Below are 20,097 nucleotides of genomic sequence, written 5' to 3'. Positions count from 1 at the left end.
ACCAGCTAATGGACAAACAATGATATGACAAAACTAGTTTCGATAGGGTTCAGTTATCGGTCACCCCAAATTACTGAAATACCAACAGTTGTTAACATTAAGAACAATAGTCTTCCATAGACCGTACCTTCTTGATGATCAACCCCTTAGTGCTAGTTTGCTCTTCTTGATAATGTTTTTGATGTTATTTAATAATTATATTGTCCTTGCCGGAGATCATAGTATACACTTTGATAATAACCACAGGGTTGATACAATTCGATACAATCCAATACGAAACGATGCAATTCAATACAAATCGTTAGGGAACATAATATCACATTTATTCATTCACGGGCGCAATTACAGAAGAAACGTATTTTATTGGTTGATGTAACGGTCTAGCTCATAAATAAATCAAATTTACCAAGCTCCAGAAGGAGAGGAACGGGGTCTAAAATTACCAAAAAGGTTCGAGCAAAATGTCAACGGTCCATTACAGTAAAGAATTTCGGAGAGTATCATTAATAGTCAGCAATGTTAATCAAAGTTGCACATATCTGCCTCCATTTCATGACTTGCAATTGGAATAAAGGATTGTACTTCAACCAATAATTAATATAATACGAACCTCAAATTTATTTATAATTGATTTATCGACTGAATTTTACAAATACTGATAACTGATAAGCATGAGTCTAATCGGTGTAGAAAAGAGGCATCTAAATGTTATTTCCATAACTTTTTTGTCCATTTTTGTCCGCCCTATTTTTTGTCCGTCTTGGAAATATAGGGTACCGCACGGACAAAACGGACATTACATGAGCCCAAAACATAAGTTTGCCATGTACATATGATTCTAACTTTGAACTTTTACTTTGAATTCTCAAACCCACTTAATTCAGCAAAGAAAAAATGTCTCCGTCTGCAAAATACTATTTCCAACTTATACTTTGTTTTCTCGGAGGCCATGCTACTAGTGTCGTGTCTTTCTCATACGGCATCCTACAAGTGTACTTATACTCCTATCTGTACCAATACAACCCTGCTCTCACAATGAAACAGATGCACCTGCAACTCCCCGTTCTATATCTAGCATGCACTAGCTGTGGTTGGTTACAAGGGTACTTGTCCCGCTGGATCAGCACTAGGATCCTCCATTTAGTCAACATGTTGAGCATGTGCGGATGGTGCGTAGTATTGTTCTGGATCTGTCAGAATTTCGTTGCAGCGACGATAGCCTTGGCTGGAATTGGTCTGAGTAACGGGATGCTGCACGTATACTTCGTATCTACATCAGTTAACAAAGCTAAAAGGTAACGTTATTGATTAATTCCTCTATCAGCTCTCAAACCTTTATACTCACTGACACTAGAATTTAGAGAGAGGAGTGACATATTTTCGTCAATAACAAATAACAATTTTAATTACTATATACTATACAGGCACCCCTCGCTGGTGAGTGGGATTTACGGTATTTTCCAAGGTACCTCAGGAATCTGGGGAAATATCATCGGTAGCACATTCATGAACCCCTGGTCACTGGAAAAGCAGAACATAGAATCTAGTTCACGAGACTATATTTTCACCGATGAAAGAGTTCTTAGTCGAGTCCCGTACATGTGGTTGATATTGGCTGCAATACTATTCATCCTGCTCCTCCCTGGTTTGATATTCATTGATAATGATGTCACAGAGGACTATTTAGCAGTGGAACTACAAGTACAAGAAAATTCTCCTTTAAGGGAAACGAACAAAGAAAATTTGAGTACAGAAAATTGTTTGAATGAAAAAGACCGCGTTTCAAAGCCTATCCTAGGTAAACTAATTTTTTTTCGCTGTATTTGACTTTATTATTGTTAATGAGTAGATAACATGCCGTATATATACGGCATGCCGTATATATACGGCATGTTATTATGTTTTTATTTTATTTATTGTAAATTGAGTATATATACTAAATTCACAATAAATAAAGTAAAACTAATAAACTGACACGATCCTAATATTTCAGGAACTCTGATGTTCCTAACTGCTATCACGATAGGAATAAACCACCTATGCGTGTTTGACCTCTTCAAAGATTTCGCTCTAAAACTGAAACAGTACGACAACAGCGACATGTTCCTTAACAATTTCGGTGTTGCGCTAGTGATAGCAGGAGCAGCAGGAAGGTTGGTGTGGGGATTTGCAGGAGATCACGTTCCAACGTGGTTACTACTCGTAGTGGGAAACGGAGCTTCAGCAGTCCTCCAGATCCTGATGTACTACGGTCGGAGGGATAAGATCTGGTACCTGATTGTGTGCACCCTCCTCGCCACTACAACTGGAATGATGAGCATCATGCCTTCTATTATCAAGCGACACATTGGACAAGAGAACTTGGCACGGAATTTTGGGCTACTGTTGGTTGGAGAGACACTGGGTACTGTTTGGTACCTGGTGTTTGTGACCCTGGTAGGAAACATTCCGGACCTGACTATGGTTTGGGCTCTGTCAGTTCCCGCTCTGTTATCCCTGGTCGGTGATATCATCATGATAGGGAAATACTAGCCACTACCAAATTAGGCGCTATATTGGTATTAATATGGTACGAAAGTTCAAAGATATTTTACACGGTTTTCTCTGCCCAAAACAACTGCGTTTCAGGCAGGGTAAATCCCGAGCCACGATGTGAGATAAGATAACTGCGCTGAACAAATATCTGGGTTCTGTATCTGATCTGATTTGTTATACGTCATATGACAGGTGTTTGCAGCACAGATAATGTGCAAGGTTTTTCTAAATTTTTTAGCTGTTATACACCAGGCCTAGAGAAGAGTTTTTTATAGTCTTCTCTCCATTGTAATTGTATGACATGGTAATACATTTTCTTTTGTTGAATCTTCACAATTTCTGATATTTATGTTCTTGCAGTAACAGAAAACACTAGTATGAATGCGACTCATAAATAACGTTGCTATCCCGAAATCGCATATACTCATTGAACTTTAAAGACAAATGTCTTCATATCGTATCAAAACAATTTAAGTCAACATTTTCGATTTGCCTTGAGAATTTTACGTCAATATTGTAAAAACTGAATGTGTCGGATCAATATGATCAAGTTTCGTAAAAGATACAACAATTTAACAATAGATTTCGGTTCGGCCAACATGTAACAATAACGCCTAAAGTAAAATTTTAGATACATATACTGTTATTAATATTATGATATGCAGAAATGAGAAAGTTGAAGGTATTACTATTAGGACACACAAAAAATAGCGTTTTTGATATTAGTGGCATAATTTTGGTAAGTATTGGGAGATGAGGTTAATAATGTCATATTGGGGGGGGGGGGGGTGTCACGTCCGTCTATGTCCGCCTATGTCCTGTCCTTTTTGGATTCTATGAGACAACGGACGTGTTTTTTCATTTTTGGGACATTGGCGGACTCGGACGGACATTGGAGGACTCGGACGGACATTTGCGGACCCGGACGGACATTGGCGGACTCGGACGGACATTGGTGGACATCAGCGGACATTGGTGGACATTAGCGGACAAACATTTTGAGAATTTTTCGCAACTTCTATGTATTATAATTTTGTACAAAGCAAACGACTTATTAATCACGCTAAAGCTCGATTCCAAAATTGTATATCGAAGGGTAGGTGCGGACTTTGAAAAGCGAAAAAAATATTTTTGGCTCATAATATTAATGATCAGGGTAGCTTGAAACATGAACTGAAATAGTTTCCAGAAAAAGTTTGAAAATTTTTGACTTGGAAAATTTTCAGTCCGAGTCGATCTCGATACGAACCTTAGTGCTTAGAAGTTAGAAGGCAGAGCTCCCGCTTCCGAGCTCGTGTTACAAAGGGGAAGCTTGCCTTCCGAGATCGCATAACAAAGGGGAACCCTCGATTCCAAAATTGTATATCGAAGGGCCGGGTAGGTGCGGCCGGACTTTGAAAACCGAAAAAATATTTTTGGCTCATAATAATCAGGGTAGCTTAAAACATGAATAGAAATAGTTTCCAGAAAAAGTTTGAAAATTTTGGACTTGGAAAATTTTCAGTCCGAGTCGATCTCGATACGAACCTTGGAAGGCAAAGCTCCCGCTTGCGAGCTTGTGTTACAAAGGGGAGGCCTGCCTTTCGAGATTGCATAATAAAGGGGAACCCTCGAGTCCTAAATTATATTATCTAAATTATATATCGAACGGTAGGTGCGGACTAAAAACCGAAAAAATATTTTTGGCTCATAATGATCAGGGTAGCTTAAAACATGAATAGAAATAGTTTCCAGAAAAAGTTTGAAAATTTTTGACTTGGAAAATTTGAAACAGTTACACAGGGTACACAATAGGCACAGTACCTATTTAACGAAATATAGGGAATATAACAGCAAAAATTGAACATTTTATTTAGCAATTTAGGTGTCCATTTATGTCCGCTCATGTCCGCCAAAGTCCGTATATGTCCGTCTATGTCCGTCAATGTCCGTCTATTCTATGTCCGTCTATGTCCGTTTATGTCCGCCTATGTCCGCCTATGTCCTGTCCTGTCCTGTCCTGTCCAGTCCTTTTTGGATTCTATGAGACAAGCGGACATAGACGGACGTGACACCCCCCCCCCCCCCCCCCCCCCCCCATATTATATTGAATTTTGGGTGAATCTTCGACTGTTTACCTTTTTGTACTGTAAATTGAGGCAAATGAAAATGTCGTTTATGCTATTTGGTCAATTTCTACGAGTGTTGAAAAACATACTCGCGTGCCTGCTACATTTTATTCTCCCTAATTTCTACAAAATAAGAGAACGTACGTTCGTGCCTCAATCGTCCAATAAGTAAAAGTGACTTTAGAAGTAAAAGTGAGTTTAGAAGGAAAAGAATCATGTTGGAATATTGTTCAGTGACCCCAGCTGACAGTAAGTTGAACAAAATACATGGTCAGCAAAACCTACATCTGAGTAGGTGGATTGAAAAAATATGTTTGAATTGTACGAAGGTAGTTTTTCTTTTTGATATGTGAAGTGGCGCTGATAAACGCCGTTTGGGCCAAGCTGGGGCTTCCTGCGTGTTGCAGAGAGAGACAGCTGAGGGCAGGGTGAGAAGTTGCACACACAGCTTATTTCTTGCTGCTGGCGGACTTCTTGGGCAGAAGGACTGCCTGGATGTTGGGCAGAACACCACCTTGGGCGATGGTGACACCGGCGAGAAGCTTGTTGAGCTCCTCATCGTTCCTCACAGCAAGTTGAAGATGACGGGGGATAATCCTGGTTTTCTTGTTGTCACGGGCAGCGTTGCCGGCCAACTCGAGGATCTCAGCTGCGAGGTACTCCATGACGGCAGCCAGGTAGACTGGTGCTCCGGCACCGACTCGTTCGGCATAGTTTCCTTTGCGGAGGAGTCTGTGGACTCGACCGACGGGGAACTGAAGACCCGCACGGGATGAACGGGATTTAGGCTTGGATCGAGCTTTTCCTCCTTTGCCACGGCCAGACATGATTACTTGTTTTCGTAAAGTGAAAAAATAAACTTGGTCTTCTGAAGATTATCGTTGAGTTATTTTGAAAGTTCGTGAGGCCCCGTATGTATAGTAGGAACAGCCCGACTCATCGGATACTTCGCAGCCAATCAGCGGCCAGCAAGTTTGGCGCGTTCTTATTGGTCCACACGTTTTGTCTAAGATATCAGTTGTATATAAATAGCGAACTTTACATTATTATTTAATTCTCTCTCAAACAAAGTCTCTCTCTATTCCGACCAATCTTTATCGAAGATGCCTCCAGTTGCTGGAAAGAAAGCCGAAAAGAAGGCAGGCAAGAAAGCCGGACGTCCTGCCGGTGATGGTAAGAAACGCAGGAAGAAAAGGAAGGAATCTTACTCCATCTACATCTACAAGGTCCTGAAGCAGGTGCACCCCGACACCGGAATCAGCTCCAAGGGAATGTCTATCATGAACTCGTTCGTGAACGACATCTTCGAGAGGATCGCTGGAGAGGCTTCTCGCCTAGGACACTACAACAAGCGTAAGACCATCTCTTCCAGAGAGGTCCAGACCGCTGTCCGTCTCCTCCTCCCCGGTGAATTGGCCAAGCATGCTGTCTCCGAAGGCACCAAGGCCGTCACCAAATACACTTCATCTTCTACCAAGTAAGATGGATGTACTCCTTGGGAGAGTTGTCCGGCCTCTCGGTTGGTCGCGATCTCTCTAACTAAAAGGCTTTTCTTAAAGCCACACACACTTATCAATAAAGAAAACACTAACTAACTACCTACCTTGTACTGTGAGCATGTAAATTATCCCATTATGATTTCCATCAAAAACTCTGGAACATAAATCTAGATACCCAACTTACATAATTCTGCAGTGGTGGCGAACTTGTGGTGCATTTTGTGTGCCTCAATCAAATTGTTGATATACGTCCAAATTTCAGTGTGGTTGGATACGGCCATACTCTGTTGTATACACCCCATCTCGTTCTATCTGGAAAGTTAAACAATACAACTGCAGGCCGGTTTAGTACTTGGATGGGTGACCGCCTGGGAATTCCCGGTGCCATATTCTTTTGCTTTGCATACTATACTTCGAGAGCTAGTACTGATTCAATAGGCCCCTCTCCACCCACGATAAGCCCTGCTTCAAGAGTGGGATTTTGAATCTCAATTTCGGGGTACCGATAAATCAATTGAGCGGCTCGGTGACTAGATTCGTGCGCGGAGCCTAGAACTAACCAGTGTTGACTGAATGTATATACGAAGAGTTTTTTTTTGATAAATGGGGGCTTTTATGAAAGCCGTTAGGGGTAAAACCTCGTACCGGGACATCGGGTCCCCGAGGCCTTGGGAAAGCAAAAAAGCGGGGCGAGGCGCTTATTTGGCTTTCTTTGCTACCTTCTTGGCAGCAGGCTTCTTCTTCTTGGGGGCAGGCTTCTTCTTGGGGGTTACTTTGGCTTTCTTCTTTGGTGCAACCTTCTTCTTGGGAGTGGCAGCCTTCTTCTTTGGGGCTACCTTCTTCTTGGGGGCGACCTTCTTCTTGGGGGTGACGGGCTTCTTCTTCTTGGGGGCAGGATTCTTCTTGGGGGTTACTTTGGCTTTCTTCTTTGGTGCAACCTTCTTCTTTGGAGTGGCAGCCTTCTTTTTGGGAGTTGCAGCCTTCTTGGGGGCTACCTTCTTCTTGGGGGCTACCTTCTTCTTGGGGGCGACTTTCTTCTTTGGGGTGACGGGCTTCTTCTTCTTGGGTGCAGCCTTTTTGGGTGCAGTAACAGGTTTGGCCAGCTTGAATGAACCAGAACAGCCGAGTCCGGTCTTTTTGACCAGAGCTCCCGAAGCGAGCCCTCGGAGAAGGGCAGTCTTGAGGTGAGAATCAATCTTGTCACCGACGTTGTAGTTGCTGACGATGTACTTGGAGATGGCAAGCTTTGAGCTTCCTCCCTTGTTCTTGAGTTCCGAGATGGCAGAGGCAATCATGTCCTTGTACATTGGGTGGGCAGCGGGCTTCTTGGGTGCAGCTTTCTTATTGGGTGCGGCGGGCATCTTGTTTGATGGTTGATTTACAATAACGCTCGGGGTTGATTTGTAGATTCTAAAGAGTTAAATTTTTCAAAGGTAAAATAGGGGTATATCAAAACGTCTAATTTCGCTTCACCGGATCGACGTGTTTTACTGCCTCTTCCTCGCTCCATAACTCCTGGAGCTGACGGTTACGGTACCAAACTTTGAAATGCCCGTGTTTCCAAAAATATTATCTGTGGAGCGAGAAGCTTACGACACATGATACAAAATCTCTTCATCTTACCTATTGATCGTTCATCAGGTTAAACAGATGGTCCACCAGTACCTGGGAGCCAGTTCAATTCGAGATAACTGATTTCAGGGTCAAATTTTTTAAATGAGGACCTCCTCAGTAAGGCTTAAACAGTCCTTGTACACCCAGATTGTACCGCATGGATTAATTTAAACCTTTTCCCGTAACTCACGATGGTCGGTGGGTACAATGACCAATTCCTCCAAGTGTTGTGGGGCGGCAAAAAAATATGACCCAGACACATGGTGGCGCCCCGAGTTTGTTGTTGGGACTTGGTTGGTCGATGCTCACTTTGTGAACTGCCTCTTTTGCCAAACACTTGAGATCCAGTCAACCACGGCATCCTTTAAGGAAGGTCCCCTGAACATTTATATCGACCACATCACTTAAAAGAGTCGGCTAGAGCTCTCTGAGTTTGACGGCCCCCAACAAAAATCGCATAAAATTGGGAAGATTAATATGTGAGGTAGCATCGGAGCAAAAAGCTATCCGAATCGAACCAAAATTTAGGAGGTAAACGGATATTATGACTGCAGTGCCTTAGCTGGAGCTTTGATAGTGCTATAGAGGCAGGCTGCCACGAGAGGGGGAGGTTGATGAGGGTGGTATTTAATGTTGTGTGATAAAGTGAGTTGAGGTGTAGCCAGCGGGGAGAAGGTGGTGGAGGAGAGTGGAGTGGAGTGATGAGGTAAGATGAGATTGTAAAGTTATGTTTAGCCCGAATTGGGAACGGAGATCTAAAGCCTAATGAAGGTAGCAGTGGATTTAGTGAAGGGGGGCACCGTCGCCGAGAGAAAGGGCCGCAGGATTGGCAAAGTGATGTGCTCCGTCGCAAAGTTATATTTGAAGGCGCTGGTGGGGTATATATTACAACGCGCTTTTGTGGTAACATACTTTTCGAATTTCACAACACTTCGTACGAATCTCTCTCGTTAAATCTCTCTACATTCAACATGTCTGGACGCGGTAAAGGAGGAAAAGGATTGGGAAAGGGAGGTGCCAAGCGTCATCGAAAGATCTTACGTGATAACATCCAGGGTATCACCAAGCCCGCCATCAGACGTCTTGCACGACGAGGTGGAGTCAAGAGGATCAGTGGACTGATCTACGAAGAGACCAGGGGAGTCCTGAAGGTCTTCCTGGAGAACGTGATCCGTGATGCAGTTACCTACTGCGAGCACGCCAAGCGAAAGACCGTCACCGCCATGGACGTTGTCTACGCTCTGAAGCGACAAGGTCGTACCCTGTACGGTTTCGGAGGATAAGCAGCCTGCTGCTTTCCACCTACCTGATCTCGAGCCTGCTCGATTTCAAACAACGGCTTTTCTCAAAGCCCCACAAAAATCAAAAAAGAAAACTTGTCTAACTGTGTACTATGTTACAGTACAACAATATTATTCAAATTGTCCAAGTTTAGTATTTGTCTTTCCAACTTATTATTTGTAGGTCTGGTCAGCCAAGTTTTAGTATACTTTTTACTAAACTACAGAATTAAGTTCCAAAACACACATTTATGCTATGTGGCCAATTTCTACGAGTGTTGAAAAACGTACTCGCGTGCCTGCTACATTTTATTCTCCCTAATTTCTACAAAATAAGAGAACGTACGTTCGTGCCTCAATCGTCCACAGAGGACGGTATGATAACGGCCATTCTATATAATTATGAATTTGATTCAGAATTAAAGATATTTTTTGCATATAAAACTACTCCATTATATGTACAAACCTTCGAAAAGCTGTTATGTCCATGTATGACGATGAGATGTAGCCGTCTCGTTAATTTCTACACGTGTATTAATGAGTACTCTCGTGCCTAGGTAACTCGTATCTACAAATATCTACAATATTAGTAAATAAACGTTCGTGCCTCACACATCGGATTAATAGTATCGTTTAACTTCATTGCAAGAAATGCACTTTTAAATTTCTAAATAACGGTGCTTGACAAATTTCCAGTGAGTGAAGGATCAATTCAAACTATCATACGACTGTCTTTTGAAACTGTAACAGAGAATAGTAGCCGTTTGATACAGCCATAGTCTTAATTTGACAAGGAAATGTATGTGATGCCAAAAATCTAAATTTATCACCTCCAAAAAGGCATTGATCCTCAAGCATATCAGTCTTATTGAAGAGGGAGTGAGAAGTTTTATATTTTGATATGATTATGTCTCGCAAAAGACCTTATATCTTAAAATGAGGTACACAGGACGTCTCAAATTTAAAGGCACGACCGTTCATATTTAGAATTTGTAGAAATAAGGACGACCGGACAGTTTGTATACTACTATCCAATAATCCAGTGCACCTTTGCATGGATATATCAGCCAATTTTTAGAGACTACCTGGGTATATCTTAGGACAAAACAACTATATAATGATACAAAGGAAGTAATAAGGTTCAAATCACGTTAGATTATAACATTTCTTGCCTCCAAAATACTCGCGGCAGTGAAATTTTACTTATCCGCTAAAATAACACGTCGATCCAGGAAAGTGAAGAAGCACTTTTGTGTACTGGCCCTTAAAATCCTGCCCGACGTATTCTCTCGCTCATTCTACGATTTCAAAGACTCAAATACTCTAACTCTCATCATGACTGGACGTGGTAAAGGTGGACAAGCCAAAGCTAAATCTAGGACAAGGTCCTCAAGAGCTGGACTTCAGTTCCCCGTAGGTCGTGTCCACAGACTCCTCCGTAAGGGAAACTATGGTGAACGAATCGGTGCCGGAGCACCAGTTTACCTGGCTGCCGTCATGGAGTACCTCGCAGCTGAGATCCTCGAGTTGGCCGGCAACGCTGCCCGTGACAACAAGAAAACCAGGATTATCCCCCGTCATCTTCAACTTGCTGTGAGGAACGATGAGGAGCTCAACAAGCTTCTCGCCGGTGTAACCATTGCCCAAGGTGGTGTCCTGCCCAACATCCAGGCAGTCCTTCTGCCCAAGAAGTCCGGTAGCACCAAAGCCGGCAAGGGAAAATCCAGCTCACAGAGCCAGGAATTTTAAGCAGCTCCCACTGCAACATTAAACGGCCTTTATAAGGGCCCCAACCTTCAAAAAAGAAAACTTCTTATGTGACAATGTTGTGTGGTACATAACACTCTTTGACCCTTTGGATATCATGCCTCAAAGTCTAAGACTGATTTCCGTTCAAATGGGTATAGAATTGTGCACCCTGGTTAATTTCCAGATCAGGAGTAGCGGAAACGCTCGTGCCTCCTTTCCCGCGTAAACTAGTTTGAACTGTCCACTTACGTAATATGGTGTGTTTGACCTAGTATCGATAATGTCTATGAACAGGATTTTAATACCCCAAAGCATGATCATTGAAAATTAGTTAATTGCAGATCAATATATTTACAGAAAATAACGACTGTTGTTTCAATTACTGTCCTACTGTACGATCAGTCCAGTTTATATCGCTGATATCTCTTCCAGGTTTTCCTCATTTTCCAGGATAAGGGCAAATGAGAACGGTAGAAACTTGTAGCCGTTACCATCGTAAAACTTATTCTGGAATTCGACCCTGAAAATCGGGTTAATAGTCTTCGATATTCGTGTGTCGTGACCCGAATTTACTTTAGGTCGGGCTAAGAAAGCCACAGGGTGTAAACTGTTCACATTGGCTTCGTTCAATTAATTATGCTCTGAAATATTCAATCCAATTGTTCAGAATATCAGTTTGTAGTGAATCTTGGGAACAAGACTACTGTCTTGATTTCGAAACATAATCCCTATCTTCATTTCTTACTTACTAGCAGCAGAAGTGATTTAAAGTTTTAGAATCAAAAGTTTGGGTTGTGTCTCACAAATACTCTATTGTATCAATAACCATAATTCTCTTAAAGAAGCTATGTGACAACAGACAACCTACCAATGTAAACGGAGTGCATGAAGGAAGGCTGATAGTCCCTCCATACAAAGAAGAATGGACACAGTTAAAGCGGCCCATGCAGCAAAAATAAATATCAGTAAAACACAGCCCCCTTCATCCCAGTCCAGCCAGTAGAATGCATAGTACATTGTCATGTCCCAAAGTACCTCCGATAACTCTGAAATTCAGAACCAAGAACGATTATTCTTCCAACTATGGGATAATATGAAAGATTCACAAGCTCGATCGGCACAGCAGTGTATTTAGTAAAACAAAATTAATAAGCGCGCGATCATAAAATGTTAATGTCTCAGCGCACAATGAAGCATTTTATTATACAAATATATTCGCGCTCAACGTTTACACAGAAAAATAATGTGACAATTTTAAAGTAAAAGTCTCCATTTGATAGAAAACATCTGGATTGTTTCTAAAAACAGTCGATATCTCGCAACCTTCTCCGAGATAAGTAACTGTACCTGAGTGAGCTAGAGAAAGAGCCCAAAGTCGGAGATAAGAAGCTGTGTTAGAGATAACACCAAGACAGAACTCTATCGTGTGGATTCCTTGATTGACCCACATGTCGATTTCAGCCGCTTCCTCTGCTCTATCTCGCTCCTCCAAATCCTCGTCGTCACTGTCAGACGACAATGCTTCGTACTCCTGGTTTAAGATAGTTTATTATTAATATATGGCGTGTAAAACCGTGTGCCCACCCCTTTTAACGTATTCCAATATGGTTTTGTACCAATCTTATTTATCAAAGAGGTATTTTGTACTCACAGCAACATCTTTATGCCTCTGATACCTCTCAATTAAGGGTTTTGCTGCTAACATCGTAGGGACCATGCAAAGCGCCAGAATAACTAAACAAAGCTGCACCAGTTCCTGAAATACACCAAATTATTATCACTAATATCTGAAGAAATGTTAGTGTGGTAAAGGGAGACACTTTATTGCATATTTATTAGGTAGGTTTGAGAACAATCTGGTTAAGTAAAGGAGACAAAGACAGTAAGCTGTAAGAGTATCGAGTAACGAAGTTTAATGATAAGGTTTTTTGAGAGGATGCAATCGTATTTGAATCGAATTTTCCTTTATTTTTGTTTTGCAATATGTATTAAACCAAGTTTAATGTAACTGCAAGCGTTTTCTTGCGTTACTAGCTCACGTCAAACCCCGTGCAGCATTACGGAAATGAAACTGCTGAAACGAATAATGAGACAAGCAAATATGCTTCAGACTACGATGTGTATATCCCAATTTGTTTATTCAGTAGCCACACTGAAAACAGATTAGCAATTATATCGGATTAGGAATAGGATATCGGATTATGATTCCGAGAAATTACCTGGCCTTCATAAAACTTGTCGTCAGAATCGATTCCAGATCCAACAGATAAAAACATGTCAATCATTGTTATCAAGATAGAAGGGTTGGATTTTCCAGCATCCACAAAGAACCACTTATAGAAAATCAAGAAGCACATGTAACCAATGATACACATAAGAAATATGAGCCGTGGTATGAATGTAAACCAAATATCTAAAACTTTTCCAAAGTACCTGGGGAATGATTTCTTATTATTTTCAAGATATTTTTCTCATGAATATTTCACAAATGTACATGCAACGGTTATCTCATTTTTAAAATTTAATTTTTCTTTGAATTAACGGATAATTCTGATATTTTGAAATACCTATAGTTTAAAAGGCTGATAAAAAGTCCAAATGTCATTTGACTAAGTCCAAGGATAACTGATAGCTTCATTTTGTAAGAATTAAGGAAAGTCAGTTTATTTTCTGACATGATCCACATTGGATCAATTCCGTAGTAGTAGGGTGAACCATAGTCGTATTGAGGGTCGAGAGTTGCATCGTCACTCGATGTATACCTGATTTAAAGAATATTGTTAGTTTTACATTTTATGTCAGTGAAGTTTATATATTTAGCGAAATTTATATATTATTGAAAGTATTAATTTTGGGATCTTATTTATATTTTGACTTAGCCGCTTTAAGTAACAAATTTTCTCACGTTATGTCGTCGTTTGGCATTCTCCAGCTGGACCCGAAGATATCAAATCCTTTGGAGTATATCTCGTTGTAGAGAAAACCACTGTAAGAAGCGAATATCCCCATCATCATTATTATGTATCTCCCATAGTACAACATTGCAATGATCTGAGTATAAGGTGGTCATGAATATTATTTACGGAATTATTAGGTCATGAACGATTGAAGAAGTCTCCCATTATAATTATCGTAAAATTCATTACTTTAAAAACATTGCTTACTTCGTCCAATAAGTGTTTTCTTTTATCAAAATAAGATTCCTTATAGATAAACCAGGCGCCGAATAAAAAGAGGAAAAGTCCGTGTGCCATGTCTCCAAACATAATTCCAAACAGGAACGGGAATGTAATGACCGTGTAGACGGCTGAAACGTTTATTTGTTACTAATTTTAATAGTCAGAGAGAAAGTAACAAATCGTGATTTTGATCAGGTTATCTCAGAGGAAATGGGAAAGCACATCTTAGCACCATTTATAAATACATATTTGTTGGTGATTTTATGCACACTACTAGTCCCAAAACACTGCCGACACAGGAAACTATTATCGCAATCAGCGGTCCAACAGACCTAACATAAAAAGTCAGAATTGTGAGCCTGCCCTCGTTAAATGGCACCAACTTCCTCCTCTGGCAAATCTCAAAGTATTGCAACTGAAGTCGGGTAAAACAATATGAGGGGGCATCATTACAATTCAATTTAATGCCTCAAATAACTAAATACATTTAACGACTCCTCCGGAGAAAACACTGACCAGGGTTCATTTCTTGATAAGTAGCGACACCGTACGCGTCTATAATAACTTGGTAACCCTTAGTAAGTTTAATGGAGGGGTGGTAGGTAGGAGGTGTTAGATTGGTTCCAACTGTGTTCAGTATCGGCATAACCACACTACCTGCTGAAGTCTGAGGGAACCAGGGTTAGGTTATATAAATGTTCTTTGTACGGAACCAGGGTTAGGTTATATAAATGTTCTTTGTACGGAACCAGGGTTAGGTTATATAAATGTTCTTTTTACGGAACCAGGGTTAGGTTATATAAATGTTCTTTGTACGGAACCAGGGTTAGGTTATATAAATGTTCTTTGTACGGAACCAGGGTTAGGTTATATAAATGTTCTTTGTACGGAACCAGGGTTAGGTTATATAAATGTTCTTTGTACGGAACCAGGGTTAGGTTATATAAATGGTCTTTGTACGGAACCAGGGTTAGGTTATATAAATGTTCTTTGTACGGAACCAGGGTTAGGTTATATAAATGTTCTTTGTACGGAACCAGGGTTAGGTTATATAAATGTTCTTTGTACGGAACCAGGGTTAGGTTATATAAATGTTCTTTGTACGGAACCAGGGTTAGGTTATATAAATGTTCTTTGTACGGAACCAGGGTTAGGTTATATAAATAGTCTTTGTACGGAACCAGGGTTAGGTTATATAAATGTTCTTTGTACGGAACCAGGGTTAGGTTATATAAATGTTCTTTGTACGGAACCAGGGTTAGGTTATATAAATGTTCTTTGTACGGACCCAGGGTTAGGTTATATAATAAATGTTCTTTCTACTTATCTGGCCCACTGGATTTTTAATTGGAATTTTCCCCGATGTATGGTTGCTATGGTGGCCACTGGTTATGGCAACCTCTAAAACTTAGAATCCACCATTAACTTAAGAACTTATACACAACAATTTTTGTATTGATATAAATTATCTTTTTATCACTCTTTTAAATCACCCTGTAGAATACGATCGACTTAAATTAGTGAGGTGTTGTTTTGATACGTGTCAGATACGTGATACGATGGCTTCAAGGATCATATGACGGCATTCATGCTTTCCTTGCCGGATAAACCGCCTTTCCGGGGCTTCACATCACCGAACTCCAATTCTATACTGGACTGGCGTAACGATCGAGAGGCATCTGCCCTCTGGGGTGGTCAGCAACTCTGATGGCCTGTCGAGTTTCGACGAAGCAGATCAAAGGTATCAAAGGTAAAGGTAATAATGTGACATTTGTAATTGGAACGATCTTAACAAAAAATTCGTACCATGGAGTCTATTTATATTGCCAAGGCCAGCTTACACTTTTTATAATGTTACACTACAGTCTACACACAACAACCTGTATGTTTCCTGGTTCAGTGAAACCTCTCTATACCGGGCATTTCGGGGGAAACGAAAAGCGCACGGTATAGAAGAAAAAACTCAGTGTAGAGAGGTTCACATAATCCCAATCCCAGTATCTGCAGCCTCTAAAATAACCTATAATTTACCCCATTAGGGCCTTATATCGAGGTACCAGATATACAGAGGCACGGTATATAATAAAAGTTTGACTGTACCAATACAAAGATACATCTTATCATCTGTTATCACTGTACATGTCATTCCATCACACGATCACAATCACGTACTTGCTGTTTAGTGGATGTTTTAAGTTTATTGAATAGCAGATCGAGTAGTGGTGTATATATATAGATTTTGATTCTAATTTTAGTCGAGTATTTGAACAATTTGTTGTCGTTTAGCCATTTTTGATCAATAAATTTTATGAGACAGTTTTCTCACATATTTACCAATTTTGTCAGCATGAATAAGAAGTTGTTACTTTGAAACGTCGTTTATCCTAACAGTGCAATATCATTTGTCGCAAATCAGAATAATCAGAAACTATTTGGAAAACCCAAAAACTGTCTAATACAAAGATATAAAGGTGACGAAAAAAGAAATTGAACCTAACTGAAACATTATAGCACTAAAACTCTTCAATTATCACACCCAAAAATGAAAAAACTCAAAAGAAAATCAAGAACTAAAACTTACAGCCCCCTTTTTTAGAGCTTGTCTGACACTTTCAAGATCTGAAGTTTTGACCCAGCCCTCTGCAATGAAGCCTGTCCTCGTATCGTTAACATTAAACTTACTCATCGTGTAATATATTGACCTCCACTTCTTAACCTTGATATTGAGTAGCGTTAAACATGGTTTTGAGCGAACGAGTAGAGTATAATGAGTCAAAAAGGACGGAGAATACAATTAAGATAGAACGCATACAAATGTAGATTTAACCTTAACAATCCAGCTTCTAATGTCAACAGCAATGTCTCTGAGTTGCTGAGTTCTGTACTCTGTTGTCTGTAAGATCACGTCCTCCATCTCGTCCAGTCTAGTTGTTACTTGGTCTCTAACTTCGTGTCTTTTGGACGCTTTTTCGCTACACGGGTAAACTCTGCACAACATACTGCAGAAATTGTAATTTAATTCAGATTGAGCAGAAAGGATTTTGCTTGCCTAGTACAGGTGCAAAACTAGTGACCGACCATTAAGAACCCTCTGATCTAACTTTCACAGAGATCAGTTCACGTTTGATCCATGGATTTCGATAGATTTACGAAGAAATGTGCTTTAGAGTTTGAGTAGAGTTCACATATAACTCAGTACATTTGCTGGCAAAGCTACAAAATGTAATATTTTTGTTGCCCTCTTTTGTTTGAGAAGCTTATTAATCTGTGGACCATGAGTGAGGATTAATGGACTGCAGATTTACTGGTAAACGCTATTATTGTTATATTGTTTCTACTTGTTTCTACTATCGATTTTCTCCTTTTATAACTGGGTTTATTTAGAAGCATTCAATTCTGTATAATTATGTATTGTTTGAAAAGATTTAGATAAAAACTTGCCTTTGCTAAATAATTGCAGATATAGGAGACTTGAGGAATTGAGGGGAAGCAGTCTTACACAAATATACGTACTTTACACCAGGTCATAAAAAATTATCTAACTAATTCCTGAAATACCAACATTCCTGAAATACCAACAGCTATCAAGTTTTAGAACGATAGTCTTCTGTAGACCGTACGCTCTTGAACCCGCGTCCCGCACCCACTAAATTGCTCGGCCCATTAAAAAGAGCTCTGATGGTATGAATAGGTGCATTTTTGTACACTGATTACGAGTCAACTCATGACACACCTATGGAGTATGGAGGAGTTATGGACAATAATTGTTTTGTTCACGTGGCAGACTTATGAATCACAAATTTGATTATTTAAGGTTCCCAAGGTTATATTTGAGATTGTTGATAGGGTTATGCTAGTTTTGGGGCAAGGATTGGGGTTTGGCTTAATATTAGATATTATCGTTTCGTTCGGCTGCAAATAATGGTTATATTGGCGGGTTCTTAATGGTCTTAATTGGTAGCTGCGAATATATTATGATGACGGTGCAGTAACAACACTATTCCAGTAATCATACTGACCCGTCACAAATCTTTTTGACCCTTAGTTCGAGCTGTGATCCCTGAAAGAAGCAGATAAAAACATTCTTCTCAATTTGTTCATTAGTTTCTGGATCTGTCATCGTATCTTTTATCTCCACCGTCCTTACGAACACATTACCTCGACACGACCTCCAAATCACTGAAATTGTATGCCACATTAAGAACATTCTGATTCAGCCAGTGCTTATATTTTATAAGTGTTGCAATATCGTGAAAACGAGTCACTAACTGTTAAAATAATAAACATTTCAGTGATTTGAAAAGATAAAACCATTACAAGATAAACCTCTTTCAAAGATGGCTACTTTATTTCTATCAATAACACCAGTAATAAACTGAAGATGTCGTCCTTCTTCCCCTTCTTCCAACGAGTAATTGTTAGTTGGGCTGCTCCACAAAGATCCTGAACCCTGGAAATAAAGAGTCAGGAAACCAATCACATTCCGAGGTTTAAACACAATTGAAAGACGCTCGAAATTAATCAGTTTTCTGTACTTGATACCCAATAACTAACCTTCCGAAAGAAGGTATCTGCAGCTAGAAGGGTTTGTTTGAGCTCCATCAAATCAACAAAGCTACTTCTGAGAGACGTTAAATTCGTCTTCACCTCTTTTAACTCATCTTCGAAGTTGGCGACCACCGTCTGAATAGTAACGTCTCAATTAAAACATTTTATTATTTCTATGGGAAATGTTTTCTGAAGTATAAATAGCTTTTACGGAATGAAATCAAGTTTCTTACCTCCAAATCGTTTTCTGTAGCGGTGCTGTTTGGGGCGGGTGGTATTTCGTATTCTATTGGTACCTGGATACCTTCAGAGTTTATCTCGGCTGCTATGTATCCTGACAGAATACCAAAACATGTAACCAGAATATGGAGGGTACTGTAAAATATCAAATTTCTGATAAATATTTGATAGTCCTATGGAAGTATGGAGTACATGTGAGTGCTAAATATTTAGCAACTGAAACATCAAAATTATCCGTTCTCGTACAGTTTAGGGTAAGTGTAACAGGTTAGTGATAAGGACGGGATTGGTTTTAAAGAAAGTGATGAGTCCACATAATTCCAAAAAATAAAGAATAAGATGATAACTAACTGAGTCGGCGCTCCATTTCATCTGCTCTCTTCAGTTCGGGCACGAAACTTCTTTGAAACAAATTTGTCCCTTTCACCAACTAAATAGAATTCACTCGTTAAAAAAATCCTTCTATTAGATAATGCATTTACAGCCATTTTTTGGAAAGGCTCACAAAATTAAAAAATATATAATCTGAAAATTTCAACTCACGTCAACAAACTGCACAATTCCCTGTAATATTTTATGTTACACCCTCGCACATTGTATTGAGATAATCAACAGTGTTTTTATGTTATTTTCTTATAAGTAAAATATTCGTCAATTGCCTTTAAATCAAATTATTCAAAAATTTTGTTGGCATATAAAAACTGACCAGTTCACCCAGTTCCTTGACACACTCATATGCACATTCTTGACTCAGGAACATTTCAACCATTTTCATTTCCGTGGCACGAAAGAAGTAATTCTCCTTTTCCGCCATCGATCTCTATAGCCTGAATTGTAAATTCTTAAACAGAACATATCTTTATTGTCTCAAAAATTAGAGGATGATTACAAGTGTTGTTGAGTGTAGGGGAAATCTTGTTGAATTTCAAACATTATTGAAATGCTAAAGGATTGGAAGTTGTATACAATGCTACAAAAGTGGTATTTACATTATCGAATATATATAGTAGGAATCTTAAAATAATTTAAGTTAAACTCAATTCCAATTATTTACAGATATGTAGGAATAAACAACAAAAATCTTCAAAAATCTCTTCTTCTATTGTTATGATTTTCCGTTTATCAAAGCTTTCTTTTGGGAATAAAACTTTGAGTACCTCAATCGTGTCTTGTGCCATTTTCAGTGATCTTGTAAGATGGTCATTCAAGAAAAATTCAGTCAAAACAGTGAAATTTGGGTCGCGGAAAGCTGAAATTTGAATATGTCCTACCGCTAGGACATCCAGTACCTTGATGGCGACTTGTGTCACTTTCACTGACCTCACTGATTGGTTACTGGTCAAAA

The 20,097-nt window shown here is 39.7% G+C and overlaps 7 protein-coding genes and 1 pseudogene across 8 annotated transcripts; 5 read left to right on the top strand and 3 right to left on the bottom strand.

The window, feature by feature from the left end:
* The first annotated feature begins 884 nt into the window (after positions 1–884).
* Positions 885–2,901, top strand: LOC134815880 (uncharacterized). The gene is made up of 3 exons (XM_063824470.1): positions 885–1,295; positions 1,425–1,798; positions 1,994–2,901. Exons 1-3 carry the CDS (start codon positions 895–897, stop codon positions 2,530–2,532), a joined length of 1,314 nt encoding a protein of 437 aa, XP_063680540.1. The 5' UTR covers positions 885–894; the 3' UTR covers positions 2,533–2,901.
* A 2,165-nt stretch (positions 2,902–5,066) lies between these two features.
* Positions 5,067–5,526, bottom strand: LOC134814942 (histone H2A). Its single transcript, XM_063823308.1, has one exon. It carries the CDS (start codon positions 5,468–5,470, stop codon positions 5,093–5,095), a length of 378 nt encoding a protein of 125 aa, XP_063679378.1. The 5' UTR covers positions 5,471–5,526; the 3' UTR covers positions 5,067–5,092.
* A 206-nt stretch (positions 5,527–5,732) lies between these two features.
* Positions 5,733–6,144, top strand: LOC134814943 (late histone H2B.L4). The gene has a single exon (XM_063823309.1). It carries the CDS (start codon positions 5,747–5,749, stop codon positions 6,122–6,124), a length of 378 nt encoding a protein of 125 aa, XP_063679379.1. The 5' UTR covers positions 5,733–5,746; the 3' UTR covers positions 6,125–6,144.
* A 267-nt stretch (positions 6,145–6,411) lies between these two features.
* Positions 6,412–6,535, top strand: LOC134816187 (5S ribosomal RNA; annotated as a pseudogene).
* A 221-nt stretch (positions 6,536–6,756) lies between these two features.
* LOC134814946 (histone H1-delta-like) lies at positions 6,757–7,501 on the bottom strand. 2 transcript variants are annotated; one of them, XM_063823314.1, is made up of 2 exons: positions 7,138–7,501; positions 6,757–7,101 (listed from the first exon to the last, which is right to left on the bottom strand). In XM_063823314.1, the coding sequence occupies exons 1-2, from the start codon at positions 7,447–7,449 to the stop codon at positions 6,841–6,843; spliced, it is 573 nt and encodes a 190-aa protein (XP_063679384.1). In that variant the 5' UTR covers positions 7,450–7,501; the 3' UTR covers positions 6,757–6,840. The 2 variants fall into 2 exon arrangements, with proteins under 2 accessions (XP_063679384.1, XP_063679383.1); XM_063823313.1 differs by having other exon boundaries at positions 6,757–7,501.
* A 1,185-nt stretch (positions 7,502–8,686) lies between these two features.
* LOC134814948 (histone H4) lies at positions 8,687–9,091 on the top strand. The gene has a single exon (XM_063823316.1). It carries the CDS (start codon positions 8,728–8,730, stop codon positions 9,037–9,039), a length of 312 nt encoding a protein of 103 aa, XP_063679386.1. The 5' UTR covers positions 8,687–8,727; the 3' UTR covers positions 9,040–9,091.
* Positions 9,092–10,275: 1,184 nt separating this feature from the next.
* On the top strand, positions 10,276–10,858 carry LOC134814947 (histone H2A-like). The gene has a single exon (XM_063823315.1). It carries the CDS (start codon positions 10,372–10,374, stop codon positions 10,783–10,785), a length of 414 nt encoding a protein of 137 aa, XP_063679385.1. The 5' UTR covers positions 10,276–10,371; the 3' UTR covers positions 10,786–10,858.
* Positions 10,859–11,085: 227 nt separating this feature from the next.
* Positions 11,086–19,581, bottom strand: LOC134814945 (V-type proton ATPase 116 kDa subunit a 1-like). Its single transcript, XM_063823311.1, has 18 exons — positions 19,459–19,581; positions 19,296–19,316; positions 19,104–19,182; positions 18,746–18,846; positions 18,519–18,647; positions 18,291–18,414; positions 17,984–18,143; positions 16,792–16,963; positions 16,546–16,680; positions 14,481–14,631; positions 13,950–14,092; positions 13,691–13,836; positions 13,353–13,547; positions 13,005–13,218; positions 12,437–12,541; positions 12,133–12,316; positions 11,654–11,831; positions 11,086–11,305 (listed from the first exon to the last, which is right to left on the bottom strand). Exons 1-18 carry the CDS (start codon positions 19,564–19,566, stop codon positions 11,194–11,196), a joined length of 2,457 nt encoding a protein of 818 aa, XP_063679381.1. The 5' UTR covers positions 19,567–19,581; the 3' UTR covers positions 11,086–11,193.
* Positions 19,582–20,097: the final 516 nt, after the last annotated feature.

Source organism: Bolinopsis microptera, chromosome 5 (assembly GCF_026151205.1).
Source record: "Bolinopsis microptera isolate Bmic1 chromosome 5, MBARI_Bmic_1.0, whole genome shotgun sequence".
Taxonomy (NCBI): Eukaryota; Metazoa; Ctenophora; class Tentaculata; order Lobata; family Bolinopsidae; genus Bolinopsis; species Bolinopsis microptera.
The sequence above is the reverse complement of the archived record's forward strand: the minus strand, read 5'-3'. Positions and strand labels throughout refer to the sequence as shown.

What these genes read in the sequence shown, in the direction of transcription:
- LOC134814947 (XM_063823315.1), top strand. Translation starts at nt 10,372, where the DNA reads ATGACTGGACGTGGTAAAGGTGGACAAGCCAAAGCTAAATCTAGGACA.
- LOC134815880 (XM_063824470.1), top strand. Translation starts at nt 895, where the DNA reads ATGTCTCCGTCTGCAAAATACTATTTCCAACTTATACTTTGTTTTCTC. An exon ending in TCAGTTAACAAAGCTAAAAG is followed by an intron (nt 1,296 to 1,424) that starts GTAACGTTATTG and finishes TATACTATACAG; the next exon opens with GCACCCCTCGCTGGTGAGTG. An exon ending in CGTTTCAAAGCCTATCCTAG is followed by an intron (nt 1,799 to 1,993) that starts GTAAACTAATTT and finishes CTAATATTTCAG; the next exon opens with GAACTCTGATGTTCCTAACT.
- LOC134814945 (XM_063823311.1), bottom strand. Translation starts at nt 19,566, where the DNA reads ATGGCGGAAAAGGAGAATTACTTCTTTCGTGCCACGGAAATGAAAATG. An exon ending in GAATTGTGCAGTTTGTTGAC is followed by an intron (nt 19,183 to 19,295) that starts GTGAGTTGAAAT and finishes AATTCTATTTAG; the next exon opens with TTGGTGAAAGGGACAAATTT. An exon ending in TTAGAAGCTGGATTGTTAAG is followed by an intron (nt 16,681 to 16,791) that starts GTTAAATCTACA and finishes CTCAATATCAAG; the next exon opens with GTTAAGAAGTGGAGGTCAAT.
- LOC134814946 (XM_063823313.1), bottom strand. Translation starts at nt 7,449, where the DNA reads ATGTACAAGGACATGATTGCCTCTGCCATCTCGGAACTCAAGAACAAG.
- LOC134814943 (XM_063823309.1), top strand. Translation starts at nt 5,747, where the DNA reads ATGCCTCCAGTTGCTGGAAAGAAAGCCGAAAAGAAGGCAGGCAAGAAA.
- LOC134814948 (XM_063823316.1), top strand. Translation starts at nt 8,728, where the DNA reads ATGTCTGGACGCGGTAAAGGAGGAAAAGGATTGGGAAAGGGAGGTGCC.
- LOC134814942 (XM_063823308.1), bottom strand. Translation starts at nt 5,470, where the DNA reads ATGTCTGGCCGTGGCAAAGGAGGAAAAGCTCGATCCAAGCCTAAATCC.